The sequence below is a fragment of the Oncorhynchus kisutch genome, unplaced genomic scaffold (assembly GCF_002021735.2).
Source record: "Oncorhynchus kisutch isolate 150728-3 unplaced genomic scaffold, Okis_V2 Okis02a-Okis13b_hom, whole genome shotgun sequence".
NCBI lineage: Eukaryota > Metazoa > Chordata > Actinopteri > Salmoniformes > Salmonidae > Oncorhynchus > Oncorhynchus kisutch.
The window spans coordinates 13,421,982-13,445,195 of NW_022261979.1; the positions used below are offsets into that span (position 1 = coordinate 13,421,982).

Here is a 23,214-nt window from a genome sequence, read left to right on the forward strand (position 1 = left end):
ACAGAGGAAGAGACTGTAGGAATCTGCGACACGAGAGCTTCTCTCGGCGACTAGACTCCTGGCTTCATAAGGAGTTGCTATGGTTACAGGAGATGGATCTAGTCTGTCCCAAAGGTAGAGGGAAACCTTAACCGTGAGATGGGCTCTCTGTATGGGATGTTATCAGCCACCTGGTGGTCAGGATCAAGCAACCAGTCAACATCTCCTATTAGATCAGTAAATCAACGTGTCAATAGTTATGGTTTCATTGTGTGACATACTTCACATGTAATGTGTTGATATGAGCTCTGGCACACATAACAACAATGTCAGTCTATAGATCAGATTGTAATGGTGGCTTTGAGTCTATTGGGTTCACCTTCTTTCACCTTGCTTTGAGACCCATTGGGTTTACCTTCTTTCACCTTGCTTTGAGACCATTGGGTTCACCTTCTTTCACCTTGCTTTGAGACCCATTGGGTTCACCTTCTTTCACCTTGCTTTGAGACCCATTGGGTTCACCTTCTTTCACCTTGCTTTGAGACCCATTGGGTTCACAGTCTTTCACCTTGCTTTGAGACCCATTGGGTTCACCTTCTTTCACCTTGCTTTGAGACCCATTGGGTTTACCTTCTTTCACCTTGCTTTGAGACCCATTGGGTTCACCTTCTTTCACCTTGCTTTGAGACCCATTGGGTTCACCTTCCTCTGAGTTCCTGGGAGTTAGAATGAGAGTGACAGTATGACTGTGATTATTATTACATCGAACAAAGGACAGACAGAGGAAGAGACTGTAGGAATCTGCGACACCAGAGATTCTCTCAGCCTCTCTGATTATTCGCGACAAGACTCCTATACATGTGAGACTGTAGGTGTGTGGACCAGGTATGATAGATGGATATTCCTATACTGCAGGTCACATAGTGTCCAGGTGACTGAATCTATGAAGGTAGACACCACACATGGCATTATTATGTAAAGAAATGGGAGATGTAAAATGGCATCCTTAATCGTCTTTAAGCCAGCGCAGTCATCTCTGTGGTGTTCCTTAATGTCAGTCATCTCTGTGGTGTGCCTTAATGTCTGCCTTCTCTTTCAGTCATCTCTGTGGTGTTCCTTAATGTCAGTCATCTCTGTGGTGTGCCTTAATGTCAGTCATCTCTGTGGTGTTCCTTACTGTCTGTCATCTCTGTGGTGTTCCTTAATGTCTGCCTTCTCTTTCAGTCATCTCTGTGGTGTTCCTTAATGTCTGTCATCTCTGTGGTGTTCCTTAATGTCAGTCATCTCTGTAGTGTTCCTTATAATGCCTGGCATCTCTGTGGTGTTCCCTAATGTCTGTCATCTCTGTGGTGTTCCTTAATGTCTGTCATCTCTGTAGTGTTCCTTAATGTCTGTCATCTCTGTGGTGTTCCTTAATGTCAGTCATCTCTGTGGTGTTCCCTAATGTCAGTCATCTCTGTGGTGTTCCTTAATGTCTGTCATCTCTGTAGTGTTCCTTAATGTCTGTCATCTCTGTGGTGTTCCTTAATGTCAGTCATCTCTGTGGTGTTCCTTAATGTCTGTCATCTCTGTGGTGTTCCTTACTGTCAGTCATCTCTGTGGTGTTCCTTAATGTCTGTCATCTCTGTGGTGTTCCTTAATGTCTGTCATCTCTGTGGTGTTCCTTACTGTCTGTCATCTCTGTGGTGTTCCTTAATGTCTGTCATCTCTGTGGTGTTCCTTACTGTCTGTCATCTCTGTGGTGTTCCTTAATGTCAGTCATCTCTGTGGTGTTCCTTAATGTCTGTCATCTCTGTGGTGTTCCTTAATGTCTGTCATCTCTGTGGTGTTCCTTAATGTCAGTCATCTCTGTGGTGTCCCTTAATGTCAGTCATCTCTGTGGTGTGCCTTAATGTCTGCCTTCTCTTTCAGTCATCTCTGTGGTGTTCCTTAATGTCAGTCATCTCTGTGGTGTGCCTTAATGTCAGTCATCTCTGTGGTGTTCCTTACTGTCTGTCATCTCTGTGGTGTTCCTTAATGTCTGCCTTCTCTTTCAGTCATCTCTGTGGTGTTCCTTAATGTCTGTCATCTCTGTGGTGTTCCTTAATGTCAGTCATCTCTGTAGTGTTCCTTAATGCCTGGCATCTCTGTGGTGTTCCCTAATGTCTGTCATCTCTGTGGTGTTCCTTAATGTCTGTCATCTCTGTAGTGTTCCTTAATGTCTGTCATCTCTGTGGTGTTCCTTAATGTCAGTCATCTCTGTGGTGTTCCTTAATGTCAGTCATCTCTGTGGTGTTCCTTAATGTCTGTCATCTCTGTGGTGTTCCTTAATGTCTGTCATCTCTGTGGTGTTCCTTAATGTCTGTCATCTCTGTGGTGTTCCTTAATGTCTGCCTTCTCTTTCAGCCAGTGCGGTCATCTCTGTGGTGTTCCTTAAAGAGACGCTACGAGCCTCTGATGTTGTTGGTAAGTTTGTACACACACACACAGAGCTAATCAAACCCCTCAGGACATAATCATTGTGGTGTTGATTTGATTTATTATTTAAGTAGGCAAGTCAGTTAAGAGCAAATCCTTATTTTAAATGACAGCCTAGGAACAGTGGGTTAACTGCCTTGTTTTAGGGGCAGAATGACAGATTTGTGCCTCGTCAGCTCGGGGATTCAATCTTGCAACCGTTCGGTTACTAGTCCAACACTATAACCACCGCCCCATAAAGATGAGTGGTATGATTTAGGTATGAGTTCCCACGTTGCAAAACATTTATGTCTGGTTGATGTCGAGGAGGAGAGAGGAGCTGGCTAGGTATGAGTTCCCACGTTACGAAACATTATGTCTGGTTGACGTCGAGGAGGAGAGAGGAGCTGGCTAGGTATGAGTTCCCACACATTATGTCTGGTTGACGTCGAGGAGGAGAGAGGAGCTGGCTAGTGACTCTTATGTAAATATTGTGGTAGTTAGTCAGAGATGGAAATGAAACATTAACGCTGAAGCTCAGTACTGATTAAACAGATCAGTTACTCTGTGTCATAGTACTGACTAAACAGATCAGTTACTCCGTGTCATAGCTCAGTACTGATTAAACAGATCAGTTACTCCGTGTCATAGCTCAGTACTGATTAAACAGATCAGTTACTCCGTGTCATAGCTCAGTACTGATTAAACTGATCAGTTACTCCGTGACATAGTACTGATTAAACAGATCAGTTACTCCGTGTCATAGCTCGGTACTGATTAAACTGATCAGTTACTCCGTGACATAGTACTGATTAAACAGATCAGTTACTCCGTGTCATAGCTCAGTACTGATGAAACAGATCAGTTACTCCGTGTCACAGTACTGATGAAACAGATCAGTTACGCAGTGTCATAGTGCTGATTAAACAGATCAGTTACGCAGTGTCATAGTACTGATTAAACAGATCAGTTACTCGGTGTCATAGTACTGATTAAACAGATCAGTTACTCCGTGTCATAGTACTGATTAAACAGATCAGTTACTCGGTGTCATAGTACTGATTAAACAGATCAGTTACTCGGTGTCATAGTACTGATTAAACAGATCAGTTACTCCGTGTCATAGCTCGGTACTGATTAAACTGATCAGTTACTCCGTGGCATAGTACTGATTAAACAGATCAGTTACTCCGTGTCATAGCTCGGTACTGATTAAACAGATCAGTTACTCCGTGTCATAGCTCAGTACTGATTAAACAGATCAGTTACTCCGTGTCATAGTACTGATTAAACAGATCAGTTACTCAGTGTCATAGCTCAGTACTGATTAAACAGATCAGTTACTCAGTGTCATAGCTCAGTACTGATTAAACAGATCCGTTACTCAGTGTCATAGTACTGATTAAACAGATCAGTTACTCCTGTCATAGTACTGATTAAACAGATCAGTTACTCCTTGTCATAGCTCAGTACTGATTAAACAGATCAGTTACTCCTGTCATAGTACTGATTAAACAGATCAGTTACTCCGTGTCATAGTACTGATTAAACAGATCAGTTACTCCTGTCATAGTACTGATTAAACAGATCAGTTACTCCTTGTCATAGCTCAGTACTGATTAAACAGATCAGTTACTCCTGTCATAGTACTGATTAAACAGATCAGTTACTCCGTGTCATAGTACTGATTAAACAGATCAGTTACTCCTTGTCATAGCTCAGTACTGATTAAACAGATCAGTTACTCCTGTCATAGTACTGATTAAACAGATCAGTTACTCCGTGTCATAGTACTGATTAAACAGATCAGTTACGCAGTGTCATAGTACTGATTAAACAGATCAGTTACGCAGTGTCATAGTACTGATTAAACAGATCAGTTACGCAGTGTCATAGTACTGATTAAACAGATCAGTTACTCCGTGTCATAGCTCAGTACTGATTAAACAGATCAGTTACTCCGTGCCATAGTACTGATTAAACAGATCAGTTACTCCGTGCCATAGTACTGATTAAACAGATCAGTTACTCCGTGTCATAGCTCAGTACTGATTAAACAGATCAGTTACTCCTGTCATATGATACTCAGGTGAATAGGATGGTCCAATACTCATGTGAATCTCTTCCTGACCTACAGGTGGTGCACTAGCAGTGGTGGGAACCTATCTCCTGGTCACCTTTGCCCCCCACACCTCCACCCACATCACCGCCCACCTGGTCCAGAGATACGCTGTCAGCTGGCAGTTCCTGATTTACCTGGTATGTACCCTAACCCGCTCCTGGTATGTGCCCTAACCCACACCTGGTATGTACACCTGATATGTGCCCTAACCCACACCTGGTATGTACCATAACCCACACCTGGTATGTACCATAACCCACACCTGGTATGTACCATAACCCACACCTGGTATGCACCCTAACCCACACCCGGTATACACCACTGGTATGTGCCCTAACCCGCACCTGGTATGTGCCCTAACCCACACCTGGTATGTGCCCTAACCCGCACCTGGTATGTGCCCTAACCCGCACCTGGTATGTGCCCTAACCCGCACCTGGTATGTGCCCTAACCCGCACCTGGTATGTGCCCTAACCCGCACCTGGTATGTGCCCTAACCCGCACCTGGTATGTGCCCTAACCCGCACCTGGTATGTGCCCTAACCCGCACCTGGTATGTGCCCTAACCCGCACCTGGTATGTGCCCTAACCCGCACCTGGTATGTGCCCTAACCCGCACCTGGTATGTGCCCTAACCCGCACCTGGTATGTGCCCTAACCCGCACCTGGTATGTGCCCTAACCCGCACCTGGTATGTGCCCTAACCCGCACCTGGTATGTGCCCTAACCCGCACCTGGTATGTGCCCTAACCCGCACCTGGTATGTGCCCTAACCCGCACCTGGTATGTGCCCTAACCCGCACCTGGTATGTGCCCTAACCCGCGCCTGGTATGTGCCCTAACCCGCGCCTGGTATGTACCTTGACCCCACCTGGTATGTGCCCTAACCCACACCCAGTATGTACCCTGACCCCACCTGGTATGTACCCTAACCCACACCTGGCATGCACCACTGGTATGTACCCTTGCCCACACCTGGTATGCACCACTTGTATGTACCCTAACCCACACCTGGTATGTACCCTAACATGGTTTTAGAGGACCTACTCTAAAGTCATCCAGATGATCAGGTGGTCGCCCAGCCAGACAGCGCCCAGTGGAGTTAATGCTGCCTGTCTGTCTTGTATATCAGGTCACACCCATATTCATCACATCCTGCTCCAGAATCTGTCTTATTTACTGAGCGAGGCCTCAATGTACTTAGACTGGAACAGGAGGGAGGGCGGGAGGGAAGGGGAGAGAGGGAGAGGAGGAGGGGAGGAGAGGGGAGGGGAGAGGGGAGGAGAGAGGGGGGGGGAGAGGGAAGGAGAGAGGAGGAGAGGGAAGGAGAGAGGAGGGGAGGGGGGGGAGAGGGAAGGAGAGAGGAGGGAAGGGGAGAGGGAGGGCGGGCGGGCGGGAGAGAGGGAAGGAGAGAAGGTGACAAATGTGTTGTCAACAGACTACAGCCATGGAATGGGAGACCTTTTAACATGTTAGTCACTGACAGTCCTGACGGATGATGTTTATAGCTGAGTCCCAAATGGCACCCTATTCCCTATATAGAGTACTATTAAACTATTCCCTATATAGAGTACTATTACACTATTCCCTATATAGAGTACTATTCCCTATATAGAGTACTATTAAACTATTCCCTATATAGAGTACTATTAAACTATTCCCTATATAGAGTACTATTAAACTATTCCCTATATAGAGTACTACTAAACTATTCCCTATATAGAGTACTATTAAACTATTCCCTATATAGAGTACTATTAAACTATTCCCTATATAGAGTACTATTAAACTATTCCCTATATAGAGTACTATTAAACTATTCCCTATATAGAGTACTATTAAACTATTCCCTATATAGAGTACTACTAAACTATTCCCTATATAGAGTACTATTCCCTATATAGAGTACTATTAAACTATTCCCTATATAGAGTACTATTAAACTATTCCCTATATAGAGTACTATTCAACTATTCCCTATATAGAGTACTATTAATCTATTCCCTATATAGAGTACTATTCCCTATATAGAGTACTATTAAACTATTCCCTATATAGAGTACTATTAAACTATTCCCCTATATAGAGTACTATTAAAGTATTCCCTATATAGAGTACCACTAAACTATTCCCTATATAGAGTACTATTCCCTATATAGAGTACTATTAAACTATTCCCTATATAGAGTACTATTAAACTATTCCCTATATAGAGTACTATTAAACTATTCCCTATATAGAGTACTATTCAACTATTCCCTATATAGAGTACTATTAATCTATTCCCTATATAGAGTACTATTCCCTATATAGAGTACTATTAAACTATTCCCTATATAGAGTACTATTAAACTATTCCCTATATAGAGTACTATTAATCTATTCCCTATATAGAGTACTATTCCCTATATAGAGTACTATTAAACTATTCCCCTATATAGAGTACTATTTAAGTATTCCCTATATAGAGTACCACTAAACTATTCCCTATATAGAGTACTATTCCCTATATAGAGTACTATTAATCTATTCCCTATATAGAGTACTATTAATCTATTCCCTATATAGAGTACTATTAATCTATTCCCTATATAGAGTACTACTAAACTATTCCCTATATAGAGTACTATTAAACTATATAGAGTACTATTCCCTATATAGAGTACTATTCCCTATATAGAGTACTATTCCCTATATAGAGTACTATTCCCTATATAGAGTACTATTCCCTATATAGAGTACTATTCCCTATATAGAGTACTATTCCCTATATAGAGTACTATTCCCTATATAGAGTACTATTCCCTATATAGAGTACTATTCCCTATATAGAGTACTGTTAAACTATTCCCTATATAGAGTACTATTCCCTATATAGAGTACTATTACACTTTTCCCTATATATAGTACTATTAAACTATTCCCTATAGAGTACTACTAAACTATTCCCTATATAGTACTATTAAACTATTCCCTATATAGAGTACTATTACACTATTCCCTATATATAGTACTATTAAACTATTCCCTATATAGAGTACTACTAAACTATTCCCTATATAGTACTATTAAACTATTCCCTATATAGAGTACTATTCCCTATATAGAGTACTATTAAACTATTCCCCTATATAGAGTACTATTAAAGTATTCCCTATATAGAGTACCACTAAACTATTCCCTATATAGAGTACTATTCCCTATAGAGTACTATTAAACTATTCCCTATATAGAGTACTATTAAACTATTCCCTATATAGAGTACTATTAAACTATTCCCTATATAGAGTACTATTCAACTATTCCCTATATAGAGTACTATTAATCTATTCCCTATATAGAGTACTATTCCCTATATAGAGTACTATTAAACTATTCCCTATATAGAGTACTATTAAACTATTCCCTATATAGAGTACTATTAATCTATTCCCTATATAGAGTACTATTCCCTATATAGAGTACTATTAAAGTATTCCCTATATAGAGTACCACTAAACTATTCCCTATATAGAGTACTATTCCCTATATAGAGTACTATTAAACTATTCCCTATATAGAGTACTATTAAACTATTCCCTATATAGAGTACTATTAAACTATTCCCTATATAGAGTACTATTAAACTATTCCCTATATAGAGTACTATTCAACTATTCCCCTATATAGAGTACTATTAAAGTATTCCCTATATAGAGTACCACTAAACTATTCCCTATATAGAGTACTATTCCCTATAGAGTACTATTAAACTATTCCCTATATAGAGTACTATTAAACTATTCCCTATATAGAGTACTATTAAACTATTCCCTATATAGAGTACTATTAAACTATTCCCTATATAGAGTACTATTCAACTATTCCCTATATAGAGTACTATTAATCTATTCCCTATATAGAGTACTATTCCCTATATAGAGTACTATTAAACTATTCCCTATATAGAGTACTATTAATCTATTCCCTATATAGAGTACTATTCCCTATATAGAGTACTATTAAAGTATTCCCTATATAGAGTACCACTAAACTATTCCCTATATAGAGTACTATTCCCTATATAGAGTACTATTAAACTATTCCCTATATAGAGTACTATTAAACTATTCCCTATATAGAGTACTATTAAACTATTCCCTATATAGAGTACTATTAAACTATTCCCTATATAGAGTACTATTCAACTATTCCCCTATATAGAGTACTATTAAAGTATTCCCTATATAGAGTACCACTAAACGATTCCCTATATAGAGTACTATTCCCTATAGAGTACTATTAAACTATTCCCTATATAGAGTACTATTAAACTATTCCCTATATAGAGTACTATTAAACTATTCCCTATATAGAGTACTATTAAACTATTCCCTATATAGAGTACTATTCAACTATTCCCTATATAGAGTACTATTAATCTATTCCCTATATAGAGTACTATTCCCTATATAGAGTACTATTAAACTATTCCCTATATAGAGTACTATTAAACTATTCCCTATATAGAGTACTATTAATCTATTCCCTATATAGAGTACTATTCCCTATATAGAGTACTATTAAAGTATTCCCTATATAGAGTACCACTAAACTATTCCCTATATAGAGTACTATTCCCTATATAGAGTACTATTAAACTATTCCCTATATAGAGTACTATTAAACTATTCCCTATATAGAGTACTATTAAACTATTCCCTATATAGAGTACTATTAAACTATTCCCTATATAGAGTACTATTCAACTATTCCCTATATAGAGTACTATTAATCTATTCCCTATATAGAGTACTATTCCCTATATAGAGTACTATTAAACTATTCCCTATATAGAGTACTATTAAACTATTCCCTATATAGAGTACTATTCCCTATAGAGTACTATTCCCTATATAGAGTACTATTCCCTACATAGAGTACTATTAAACTATTCCCCTATATAGAGTACTATTAAACTATTCCCTATATAGAGTACTATTCCCCTATATAGAGTACTATTAAACTATTCCCTATATAGAGTACTATTCCCTATATAGAGTACTATTAAACTATTCCCTATATAGAGTACTATTCCCTATATAGAGTACTATTAAACTATTCCCTATATAGAGTACTATTAAACTATTCCCTATATGGAGTACCATTAAACTATTCCCTATATAGAGTACCACTAAACTATTCCCTATATAGAGTACTACTAAACTATTCCCCTATATAGAGTACTATTAAACTATTCCCTATATAGAGTACTATTCCCTATATAGAGTACTATTAAACTATTCCCTATATAGAGTACTATTCCCTATATAGAGTACTATTAAACTATTCCCTATATAGAGTACTATTAATCTATTCCCTATATAGAGTACTATTCCCCTATATAGAGTGCTATTAAACTATTCCCCTATATAGAGTACTATTAAACTATTCCCCTATATAGAGTACTATTAAACTATTCCCTATATAGAGTACTATTCCCCTATATAGAGTACTATTCCCCTATATAGAGTACTATTCCCCTATATAGAGTACTATTCCCCTATATAGAGTACTATTCCCTATATAGAGTACTATTCCCCTATATAGAGTACTATTCCCCTATATAGAGTACTATTCCCCTATATAGAGTACTATTCCCCTATATAGAGTACTATTCCCCTATATAGAGTACTATTCCCTATATAGAGTACTATTCCCTATATAGAGTACTATTCCCTTTATAGAGTACTATTCCCTATATAGAGTACTATTCCCTATATAGAGTACTATTCAACTATTCCCTATATAGAGTACTATTCCCTATATAGAGTACTATTAAACTATTCCCTATATAGAGTACTATTAAACTATTCCCTATATGGAGTACCATTAAACTATTCCCTATATAGAGTACCACTAAACTATTCCCTATATAGAGTACTACTAAACTATTCCCCTATATAGAGTACTATTAAACTATTCCCTATATAGAGTACTATTCCCTATATAGAGTACTATTAAACTATTCCCTATATAGAGTACTATTCCCTATATAGAGTACTATTAAACTATTCCCTATATAGAGTACTATTAATCTATTCCCTATATAGAGTACTATTCCCCTATATAGAGTGCTATTAAACTATTCCCCTATATAGAGTACTATTAAACTATTCCCCTATATAGAGTACTATTAAACTATTCCCTATATAGAGTACTATTCCCCTATATAGAGTACTATTCCCCTATATAGAGTACTATTCCCCTATATAGAGTACTATTCCCCTATATAGAGTACTATTCCCCTATATAGAGTACTATTCCCTATATAGAGTACTATTCCCTATATAGAGTACTATTCCCTTTATAGAGTACTATTCCCTATATAGAGTACTATTCCCTATATAGAGTACTATTCAACTATTCCCTATATAGAGTACTATTCCCTATATAGAGTACTATTCCCTATATAGAGTACTATTCAACTATTCCCTATATAGAGTACTATTCCCTATATAGAGTACTATTCCCTATATAGAGTACTACTAAACTATTCCCTTTATATAGAGTACTATTGAAAACACACACAGGATGCTGGAGTACTTATTGATCTCTCAAGGACGACTCTGTTTTGGTTCATTCTCATTCAAATAAGTTATTTAAATTGTGCTTTTCTCTATAAGGGTAATTTGTTTAAATTAAAGCCATGTGCTCGCTGCTGTTACTGCGATCAGATATCCGTGCTGCTGGCTGAGGACTCTGTTACTGCGATCAGATATCCGGGCTGAGGACTCTGTTACTGCGATCAGATATCCGGGCTGCTGGCTGAGGACTCTGTTACTGCGATCAGATATCCGTGCTGCTGGCTGAGGACTCTGTTACTGCGATCAGATATCCGGGCTGCTGGATGAGGACTCTGTTACTGCGATCAGATACCCGTGCTGCTGGCTGAGGACTCTGTTACTGCGATCAGATACCCGGGCTGCTGGCTGAGGACTCTGTTACTGCGATCAGATACCCGGGCTGCTGGCTGAGGACTCTGTTACTGCGATCAGATATCCGGGCTGCTGGCTGAGGACTCTGTTACTGCGATCAGATACCCGGGCTGCTGGCTGAGGACTCTGTTACTGCGATCAGATACCCGGGCTGCTGGCTGAGGACTCTGTTACTGCGATCAGATACACGGGCTGCTGGCTGAGGACTCTGTTACTGCGATCAGATATCCGGGCTGCTGGCTGAGGACTCTGTTACTGCGATCAGATATCCGGGCTGCTGGCTGAGGACTCTGTTACTGCGATCAGATACCCGGGCTGCTGGCTGAGGACTCTGTTACTGCGATCAGATACCCGGGCTGAGGACTCTGTTACTGCGATCAGATATCCGGGCTGCTGGCTGAGGACTCTGTTACTGCGATCAGATATCCGTGCTGCTGGCTGAGGACTCTGTTACTGCGATCAGATATCCGTGCTGCTGGCTGAGGACTCTGTTACTGCGATCAGATACCCGGGCTGCTGGCTGAGGACTCTGTTACTGCGATCAGATACCCGGGCTGAGGACTCTGTTACTGCGATCAGATACCCGGGCTGAGGACTCTGTTACTGCGATCAGATATCCGGGCTGCTGGCTGAGGACTCTGTTACTGCGATCAGAAACCCGGGCTGCTGGCTGAGGACTCTGTTACTGCGATCAGATACCCGGGCTGTGTCAATCACTGTGAAGCTTTGAGATGGACTTTATGGAAACCAGTTCAGTATTATTAATGTTGATGTTTTTTTATCTCCTTCCCCCTCTCTCCTTCCCCCTCTCTCCTTCCCTCTCTCTCCTTCCCTCTCTCTCCTTCCCTCTCTCTCCTTCCCCCTCTCTCCTTCCCTCTCTCTCCTTCCCCCTCTCTCCTTCCCCCTCTCTCCTTCCCTCTCTCTCCTTCCCCCTCTCTCCTTCCCCCTCCAGTTTCTAGAGGTCGTAGTGTTTTCTATCCTGCTCTATTTGTACAAGAGGAGGAATATCAAGCATATAACCATAGTGATGCTGCTGGTGGCTCTGCTGGGTAAGAACTCTGACAGACTCTATGGGGGGGTATCAAGCATATAACCATAGTGATGCTGCTGGTGGCTCTGCTGGGTAAGAACTCTGACAGACTCTATGGGGGGTATCAAGCATATAACCATAGTGATGCTGCTGGTGGCTCTGCTGGGTAAGAACTCTGACAGACTCTATGGGGGATCATGGTTATCACGTTTCAGAATGGGATGCATTACTCCAGGAAATAGTCACGTTGTCCCTGTTGTTTTAGCCTCCCTGACGGTGATCTCCGTCAAAGCTGTGTCTGGGATGATCACGGAGTCCATAAAGGGAGATCTCCAGCTCACCTACCCCATCTTCTACGTCATGGTGGTTGTCATGGTGGCCTCCTGTGCCTTCCAGATAAAGTAAGTCCAATGTGTCTCCACTTCCCCTGACAGCAGATTCAATTTCTACAGAGTATTGAAGAAAATGTGAAGTGTAAAAATTTATTGGACATTGTGACCTTGTCAGAGCAGAACTGTGATGGGATGAAGCTCCGGTAGTATGATGGATGAATCCACCGTGTGATGGGATGATGCTCCAGTGTTATGATGGATGAATCCACCGTGTGATGGGATGATGCTCCAGTATTATGGGATGATGCGCCGGTAGTATGATGGCGGAATCCACTGTGTGATGGGATGATGCTCCAGTATTATGATGGATGAATCCACTGTGTGATGGATGAATCCACTGTGTTATGGGATGATGCTCCGGTAGTATGATGGATGAATCCACGGTATTATGATGGATGAATCCACTGTGTGATGGGATGATGCTCCGGTAGTATGGTGGATGAATCCACTGTGTGATGGGATGAAGCTCCAGTAGTATGGTGGATGAATCCACGGTATTATGATGGATGAATCCACTGTGTGATGGGATGATGCTCCGGTAGTATGATGGATGAATCCACTGTGTGATGGGATGAAGCTCCAGTAGTATGGTGGATGAATCCACTGTGTGATGGGATGAAGCTCCGGTAGTATGATGGATGAATCCACTGTGTGATGGGATGAATCCCCTGTGTGATGGGATGATGCTCCGGTAGTATGGTGGATGAATCCACTGTGATGGGATGAAGCTCCGGTAGTATGGTGGATGAATCCACTGTGTGATGGGATGAAGCTCCGGTAGTATGATGGATGAATCCACTGTGTGATGGGATGAAGCTCCGGTAGTATGGTGGATGAATCCACTGTGTGATGGGATGAAGCTCCGGTAGTATGGTGGATGAATCCACTGTGTGATGGGATGAATCCACGGTATTATGGTGGATGAATCCACTGTGTGATGGGATGAAGCTCTGGTAGTATGGTGGATGAATCCACTGTGTGATGGGTAGAAGCTCCGGTAGTATGATGGATGAATCCACTGTGATGGGATGAAGCTCCGGTAGTATGGTGGATGAATCCACTGTGTGATGGGATGAAGCTCCGGTAGTATGATGGATGAATCCACTGTGTGATGGGATGAATCCCCTGTGTGATGGGATGATGCTCCGGTAGTATGGTGGATGAATCCACTGTGATGGGATGAAGCTCCGGTAGTATGGTGGATGAATCCACTGTGATGGGATGAAGCTCCGGTAGTATGGTGGATGAATCCACTGTGTGATGGGATGAAGCTCCAGTAGTATGGTGGATGAATCCACGGTATTATGATGGATGAATCCACTGTGTGATGGGATGATGCTCCGGTAGTATGATGGATGAATCCACTGTGTGATGGGATGAAGCTCCAGTAGTATGGTGGATGAATCCACTGTGTGATGGGATGAAGCTCCGGTAGTATGATGGATGAATCCACTGTGTGATGGGATGAATCCCCTGTGTGATGGGATGATGCTCCGGTAGTATGGTGGATGAATCCACTGTGATGGGATGAAGCTCCGGTAGTATGGTGGATGAATCCACTGTGTGATGGGATGAAGCTCCAGTAGTATGGTGGATGAATCCACGGTATTATGATGGATGAATCCACTGTGTGATGGGATGAAGCTCCAGTAGTATGGTGGATGAATCCACTGTGTGATGGGATGATGCGCTGGTAGTATGGTGGATGAATCCACTGTGTGGTGGATGAATCCACTGTGTGATGGGATGAAGCTCCGGTAGTATGATGGATGAATCCACTGTGTGATGGGATGAATCCCCTGTGTGATGGGATGATGCTCCGGTAGTATGGTGGATGAATCCACTGTGATGGGATGAAGCTCCGGTAGTATGGTGGATGAATCCACTGTGTGATGGGATGAAGCTCCGATAGTATGGTGGATGAATCCACGGTATTATGATGGATGAATCCACTGTGTGATGGGATGAAGCTCTGGTAGTATGGTGGATGAATCCACTGTGTGATGGGATGAAGCTCCGGTAGTATGGTGGATGAATCCACTGTGTGATGGGATGAAGCTCCGGTAGTATGGTGGATGAATCCACTGTGTGATGGGATGAAGCTCCGGTAGTATGGTGGATGAATCCACTGTGTGATGGGATGAAGCTCCGGTAGTATGGTGGATGAATCCACTGTGTGATGGGATGAAGCTCCGGTAGTATGGTGGATGAATCCACTGTGTGATGGGATGAAGCTCCGGTAGTATGGTGGATGAATCCACTGTGTGATGGGATGAAGCTCCGGTAGTATGGTGGATGAATCCACGGTATTATGATGGATGAATCCACTGTGTGATGGGATGATGCTCCGGTAGTATGATGGATGAAGCTCCAGTAGTATGGTGGATGAATCCCCTGTGTGATGGGATGATGCTCCGGTAGTATGGTGGATGAATCCACTGTGATGGGATGAAGCTCCGGTAGTATGGTGGATGAATCCACTGTGTGATGGGATGAAGCTCCGGTAGTATGGTGGATGAATCCACGGTATTATGATGGATGAATCCACTGTGTGATGGGATGATGCTCCGGTAGTATGATGGATGAAGGTCCAGTAGTATGGTGGATGAATCCACTGTGTGATGGGATGAAGCTCTGGTAGTATGGTGGATGAATCCACTGTGTGATGGGATGAAGCTCCGGTAGTATGGTGGATGAATCCACTGTGTGATGGGATGAAGCTCCGGTAGTATGGTGGATGAATCCACTGTGTGATGGGATGAAGCTCCGGTAGTATGGTGGATGAATCCACTGTGTGATGGGATGAAGCTCCGGTAGTATGGTGGATGAATCCACTGTGTGATGGGATGAAGCTCCGGTAGTATGGTGGATGAATCCACTGTGTGATGGGATGAAGCTCCGGTAGTATGGTGGATGAATCCACTGTGTGATGGGATGAAGCTCCGGTAGTATGATGGATGAATCCACTGTGTGATGGGATGAAGCTCCGGTAGTATGGTGGATGAATCCACTGTGTGATGGGATGATGCTCCGGTAGTATGATGGGATGAAGCTCCGGTGGTATGATGGATGAATCCACTGTGTGATGGGATGAAGCTCCGGTAGTATGGTGGATGAATCCACTGTGTGATGGGATGAATCCACGGTATTATGATGGATGAGTCCACTGTGTGATGGGATGAATCTCCGGTGGTATGATGGATGAGTCCACATCATTCACATGGCCCTCAGAGGCCTCTCTTTAACCTTCGCTGTTCTCAGGTTCCTTAATCAAGCCATGAAGATGTTTGACGCCACGGAGGTCGTCCCCATCAACTTTGTGTTCTTCACTGCCAGTGCCATTACCGCAGGTATGTTGTTTAACCAGAACTCAGCTAATTGGCCAGTGCCGTTACCGCAGGTACGTTGTTTAACCAGAACTCAGCTAATTGGCCAGTGCCATTACCGCAGGTATGTTGTTTAACCAGAACTCAGCTAATTGGCCAGTGCCATTACTGCAGGTACGTTGTTTAACCAGAACTCAGCTAATTGGCCAGTGCCATTACCGCAGGTACGTTGTTTAACTAGAACTCAGCTAATTGGCCAGTGCCATTACCGCAGGTACATTGTTTAACCAGAACTCAGCTAATTGGCCAGTGCCATTACCGCAGGTATGTTGTTTAACCAGAACTCTGAGCAGCACTGTCACCGGGAGTTTAATATTCTATATAGATTATGTATCTCTTCATCATTTCATCGTCCATTTACAGCTAATTGGCCAGTGTTACCTAGTGTTAATCTTCCATTTACAGCTAATTGGCCAGTGTTACCTAGTGTTAATTTGCCATTTACAGCTAATTGACCAGTGTTACCTAGTGTTAATCTACCATTTACAGCTAATTGACCAGTGTTACCTAGTGTTAATCTACCATTTACAGCTAATTGACCAGTGTTACCTAGTGTTAATCTGTCATTTACAGCTAATTGGCCAGTGTTACCTAGTGTTAATCTGCCATTTACAGCTAATTGGCCAGTGTTAATCTGCCATTTACAGCTAATTGGCCAGTGTTACCTAGTGTTAATCTGCCATTTACAGCTAATTGGCCAGTGTTACCTAGTGTTAATCTGCCATTTACAGCTAATTGGCCAGTGTTACCTAGTGTTAATCTGCCATTTACAGCTAATTGGCCAGTGTTACCTAGTGTTAATCTGCCATTTACAGCTAATTGGCCAGTGTCACCTAATGTTAATCTGCCAGTGTTAATCTGCCAGTGTTACCCAGTGTTAATCTGCCAGTGTTACCTAGCGTTTCATTAACAACCTAACTCTGTCTGGATTCCAATAGGAATTACACGCCAGCATCATGTGATTTGTAAACCAGGAGTTTCCCTGCTGTGTTAGGATAAAACTAAGGCCTCATGATATATTTAATGTAGGAGTTGTGTTAGGATTAAACTAAGGCCTCATGATATTTAATGTAGGAGTTGTGTTAGGATTAAACTAAGGCCTTATGATATATTTAATGTAATTGTCCTAAAGAGTTAATTTAATTCCAATTATATTCTACGCCGAGGAACTCACTTGAAGTCCACAGGACTTAAAATGAACGAGTTCAACAACCAACTCTACAATTCACTCTAAAAGGAAATGATATTGGAGGTGTGGCTTAGTGGGGGCGTGGCTTTCAATGAATTGTTTTGGATGGAAATGGCCAACTACTCCCGACCAGAGCCTTATGGGGCCCTTGTTAAAAGTAGTGTACTATATAGGGAATAGGGTGCCATTTGGGACAACCAAGGAGATCTAGGGGGATCCCTGAGCGTGACATTATTCCATTGTTATCATCGATCAACAGACACCAGCATTGACTGTTGTCACCCATCCATCTGTGACTATTCCAGCTCAGATTTCCCTCTGTGACTATTCCAGCTCAGATTTCCCTCTGTGACTATTCCAGCTCAGATTTCCCTCTGTGACTATTCCAGCTCAGATTTCCCTCTGTGACTATTCCAGCTCAGATTTCCCTCTGTGACTATTCCAGCTCAGATTTCCCTCTGGGACTATTCCAGCTCAGATTTCCCTCTGGGACTATTCCAGTTGAGATGAGCTCTGTTGGAAAAAATAAAATGCATGTTTTGGTTCCTATAGCTCTGCTGGGATAACATCAGAAGTCTATGGGTAACACGCTCAGTGTTGGTGACTCACTGATGAACTAGGGAACCATTTCTTTGTCTGCTTTTTCCTTTCTCACTGTCTCTGCCTCTCTCCATCCCTCTTTCTCCCTCTCACTGTCTCTGCCCCTCCTTTCTGCCTCTTTCCATCTCTCTCTGTCTCTCTCCATCCCTCTCTCCGTCTCTCGCTCTCTCTCTCCATCCCTCTCACTGTCTCCATCCCTCTTTCTCCCTGTCTCTGCCCCTCTCTGCCCCTCCTTTGTCTCTCTCCATCCCTCTTTCTCCCTGGGGACTCTAGAATCACTGCTGTCTCTTCAAAAAGGTCCAACAGAATCACTCAGTCTTGCGGCCTCCCGAGTGGCACAGTATCACTACAGCCTGGGGTTCGATCCCAGGCTGTTTAACAACTGGCCGTGACCGGGAGTCCCATGGGGCGGCACACAATTGGCCCAGCGTCGTTAGGGGAGGGTTTGGCCGGGAGGGGGCTTTACTTGGCTCATGGCGCTCTAGCGACTCCTTGTGGCGGGCCGGGTGCCTGCAGGCTGACCTCAGTCGAACAGTGTTACCACATTGGCTTCCGGGTTAAGCGGGCAGGTGTTGTGAAGTGTGGTTTGGCGGGTCATGTTTCAGAGGACACGTGACTCGACCTTCGCCTCACGAACCCGTTGGGGAGTTGCAGCGATGAGACAAGAAATTGGAGGTAAAATAATCACTCGGCCTGGCTCGCTCTGTTTTCCCATCTCCGGAGGACTTATATTTGTTGTTCTGTGACTCTGCCAGGCTAACTCTGTGCAACTCCACTGAAACCTAAAAGAGCCAAAGACTGCATCCCAAATGGCACCCTATTCCCTAGCTAGTACACTACTTCCTATGGGCCCTGGTCGAAAGTAGTGCACTAAATAAAGACACGGATGGCATTTGGGGACGCATCCCAAAATGTTTCATGGTCTGGTGCTCCATACTAATTAGAGTTTATCCTCCAGATATGGACAGCTGCCTCCCTCTCTCTCTCTCTCTCTCTCTCTCTCTCTCTCTCTCTGCCTCCCTGTCCCTCTGCCTCTCTCTCTCTCTCCCTCCCTCTCTCTCTCTCTGCATCTCTCTCTGCCTCTGCCTCTCTGCATCTCTCTCTCCCTCTCTCTGCCTCTGCCTCTCTGCATCTCTCTCTGCCTCTCTGCATCTCTCCCTCTCTCTCTGCCCCTCTGCATCTCTCTCTCCCTCTGCATCTCTCTGCCTCTCTCCCTCTCTCTCTGCCTCTCTCCCTCTCTCTCTGCCTCTCTCCCTCTCTCTCTGCCTCTCTGCATCTCTCCCTCTGCCTCTCTGCATCTCTGCATCTCTCCCTCTGCCTCTCTGCATCTCTGCCTCTCTCTGCCTCTGCATCTCTCTCTCCCTCTGCCTCTCTCCCTCTCTGACTCTCTCCCTCTCTTTCTGCCTCTCTCCATCTCTCTCTGCCTCTCTCCATCTCTCTCTGCCTCTCTCCATCTCTCTGCCTCTGCATCTCTGCCTCTCCCTCTGCCTCTCTGCATCTCTCTCTCCCTCTGCATCTCTCCATCTCTCTCTGCCTCTGCCTCTCTCCCTCTCTCTCTGCATCTCTCTGCCTCTCTCTCCATCTCTCCCTCTGCCTCTCTGCATCTCTCCGTCTGCCTCTCTCCCTCTCTCTCTGCCTCTCTCCATCTCTCTCTGCCTCTGCCTCTCTGCATCTCTGCCTCTCTCCCTCTCCCTCTGCCTCTCTGCATCTCTGCATCTCTCTCTCTGCCTCTCTCCCTCTCCCTCTCTCTCTGCATCTCTCCCTCTCTCTCTGCTTCTCTGCATCTCTCCCCCTGCCTCTCTGATGTTGTTTTGTCTTGGTGTTAAACTACTTTTCTTTTGCAGGAATAGTATTTTACCAGGAATTCCAGGGCTTGGCTTTGCTCAATATTTTAATGTTTCTCTTTGGGTAAGTAGTATGCAAAACTCCATGAGTACTGTCTTTTTAAGAATACGGGCCTTTGACGTTCCGCCTGAATGCGGGCCTTTGACGTTCCGCCTGAATGCGGGCCTTTGACGTTCCGCCTGAATGCGGGCCTTTGACGTTCCGCCCGAATGCGGGCCTTTGACGTTCCGCCCGAATGCGGGCCTTTGACGTTCCGCCCGAATGCGGGCCGTGACGTTCCGCCCGAATGCGGGCCGTGACGTTCCGCCCGAATGCGGGCCGTGACGTTCCGCCCGAATGCGGGCCGTGACGTTCCGCCCGAATGCGGGCCGTGACGTTCCGCCCGAATGCGGGCCGTGACGTTCCGCCCGAATGCGGGCCGTGACGTTCCGCCCGAATGCGGGCCGTGACGTTCCGCCCGAATGCGGGCCGTGACGTTCCGCCCGAATGCGGGCCGTGACGTTCCGCCCGAATGCGGGCCGTGACGTTCCGCCCGAATGCGGGCCGTGACGTTCAGAGTGGGGGCCGGGACGTTCAGAGGGGAGGCCGTGGATACTCTTAGTGGAGTTTAGTACACCGTCCCAGTGAACTCTTAGTGGAGTTTAGTACACCGTCCCAGTACACCGTCCCAATGAACTCTTAGTGGAGTTTAGTACACCGTCCCAATGAACTCTTAGTGGAGTTTAGTACACCGTCCCAGTGAACTCTTAGTGGAGTTTAGTACACCGTCCCAGTGAACTCTTAGTGGAGTTTAGTACACCGTCCCAATGAACTCTTAGTGGAGTTTAGTACACCGTCCCAATGAACTCTTAGTGGAGTTTAGTATACCGTCCCAGTGAACTCTTAGTGGAGTTTAGTACACCGTCCCAATGAACTCTTAGTGGAGTTTAGTACACCGTCCCAATGAACTCTTAGTGGAGTTTAGTACACCGTCCCAGTACACCGTCCCAATGAACTCTTAGTGGAGTTTAGTACACCGTCCCAGTGAACTCTTAGTGGAGTTTAGTACACCGTCCCAATGAACTCTTAGTGGAGTTTAGTACACCGTCCCAATGAACTCTTAGTGGAGTTTAGTACACCGTCCCAATGAACTCTTAGTGGAGTTTAGTACACCGTCCCAGTACACCGTCCCAATGAACTCTTAGTGGAGTTTAGTACACCGTCCCAATGAACTCTTAGTGGAGTTTAGTACACCGTCCCAGTACACCGTCCCAGTGAACTCTTAGTGGAGTTTAGTACACCGTCCCAGTGAACTCTTAGTGGAGTTTAGTACACCGTCCCAGTGGAGTTTAGTACACCGTCCCAGTGAACTCTTAGTGGAGTTTAGTACACCGTCCCAGTGAACTCTTAGTGGAGTTTAGTACACCGTCCCAGTGAACTCTTAGTGGAGTTTAGTACACCGTCCCAGTGAACTCTTAGTGGAGTTTAGTACACCGTCCCAGTGAACTCTTAGTGGAGTTTAGTACACCGTCCCAGTGAACTCTTAGTGGAGTTTAGTACACCGTCCCAGTGAACTCTTAGTGGAGTTTAGTACACCGTCCCAGTGAACTCTTAGTGGAGTTTAGTACACCGTCCCAGTACACCGTCCCAGTGAACTCTTAGTGGAGATTAGTACACCGTCCCAATGAACTCTTAGTGGAGTTTAGTACACCGTCCCAGTACACCGTCCCAGTGAACTCTTAGGAGTTTAGTACACCGTCCCAGTACACCGTCCCAATGAACTCTTAGTGGAGTTTAGTACACCGTCCCAATGAACTCTTAGTGGAGTTTAGTACACCGTCCCAGTGAACTCTTAGTGGAGTTTAGTACACCGTCCCAATGAACTCTTAGTGGAGTTTAGTACACCGTCCCAGTACACCGTCCCAATGAACTCTTAGTGGAGTTTAGTACACCGTCCCAATGAACTCTTAGTGGAGTTTAGTACACCGTCCCAGTGAACTCTTAGTGGAGTTTAGTACACCGTCCCAGTGAACTCTTAGTGGAGTTTAGTACACCGTCCCAATTAACTCTTAGTAGAGTTTAGTACACCGTCCCAATGAACTCTTAGTGGAGTTTAGTACACCGTCCCAGTACACCGTCCCAGTGAACTCTTAGTGGAGTTTAGTACACCGTCCCAGTGAACTCTTAGTGGAGTTTAGTACACCGTCCCAATTAACTCTTAGTAGAGTTTAGTACACCGTCCCAATGAACTCTTAGTGGAGTTTAGTACACCGTCCCAATGAACTCTTAGTGGAGTTTAGTACACCGTCCCAGTGAACTCTTAGTGGAGTTTAGTACACCGTCCCAGTGAACTCTTAGTGGAGTTTAGTACACCGTCCCAATTAACTCTTAGTAGAGTTTAGTACACCGTCCCAATGAACTCTTAGTGGAGTTTAGTACACCGTCCCAGTACACCGTCCCAGTGAACTCTTAGTGGAGTTTAGTACACCGTCCCAGTGAACTCTTAGTGGAGTTTAGTACACCGTCCCAGTGAACTCTTAGTGGAGTTTAGTACACCGTCCCAATGAACTCTTAGTGGAGTTTAGTACACCGTCCCAGTACACTGTCCCAGTGAACTCTTAGTGGAGTTTAGTACACCGTCCCAATGAACTCTTAGTGGAGTTTAGTACACCGTCCCAGTGAACTCTTAGTGGAGTTTAGTACACCGTCCCAATGAACTCTTAGTGGAGTTTAGTACACCGTCCCAATGAACTCTTAGTGGAGTTTAGTACACCGTCCCAATGAACTCTTAGTGGAGTTTAGTACACCATCCCAGTGAACTCTTAGTGGAGTTTAGTATACCGTCCCAGTGAACTCTTAGTGGAGTTTAGTACACCGTCCCAGTGGAGTTCAGTACACCGTCCCAGTGAACTCTTAGTGGAGTTTAGTACACCATCCCAGTGAACTCTTAGTGGAGTTTAGTATACCGTCCCAGTGAACTCTTAGTGGAGTTTAGTACACCGTCCCAATGAACTCTTAGTGGAGTTTAGTACACCGTCCCAGTACACTGTCCCAATAAACTCTTAGTGGAGTTTAGTACACCGTCCCAGTGAACTCTTAGTGGAGTTCAGTACACCGTCCCAGTGAACTCTTAGTGGAGTTTAGTACACCGTCCCAGTACACCGTCCCAGTGAACTCTTAGTGGAGTTTAGTACACCGTCCCAGTGAACTCTTAGTGGAGTTTAGTACACCGTCCCAATGAACTCTTAGTGGAGTTTAGTACACCATCCCAGTGAACT

General features: G+C 43.9%; 1 protein-coding gene across 5 annotated transcripts in view; it reads left to right on the top strand.

Annotated features, from left to right (window-relative positions):
- LOC116359286 (NIPA-like protein 2) overlaps positions 1 to 23,214 on the top strand; it is a 67,538-nt gene that overhangs the window by 38,700 nt on the left and 5,624 nt on the right. For 2 of the 5 annotated variants that reach the window (XM_031812033.1, XM_031812036.1), the window contains 7 exons: positions 2,365 to 2,424; positions 4,553 to 4,674; positions 12,468 to 12,564; positions 12,811 to 12,946; positions 16,169 to 16,268; positions 16,469 to 16,487; positions 19,957 to 20,020. In XM_031812033.1, the coding sequence (XP_031667893.1) occupies positions 2,365 to 2,424; positions 4,553 to 4,674; positions 12,468 to 12,564; positions 12,811 to 12,946; positions 16,169 to 16,268; positions 16,469 to 16,487; positions 19,957 to 20,020 (598 nt within the window). Of the gene's footprint in view, positions 1 to 2,364; positions 2,425 to 4,552; positions 4,675 to 12,467; positions 12,565 to 12,810; positions 12,947 to 16,168; positions 16,288 to 16,468; positions 16,488 to 19,956; positions 20,021 to 23,214 lie in introns of all 5 variants that reach the window. The other 3 variants (XM_031812035.1, XM_031812037.1, XM_031812034.1) reach the window with 2 other exon arrangements.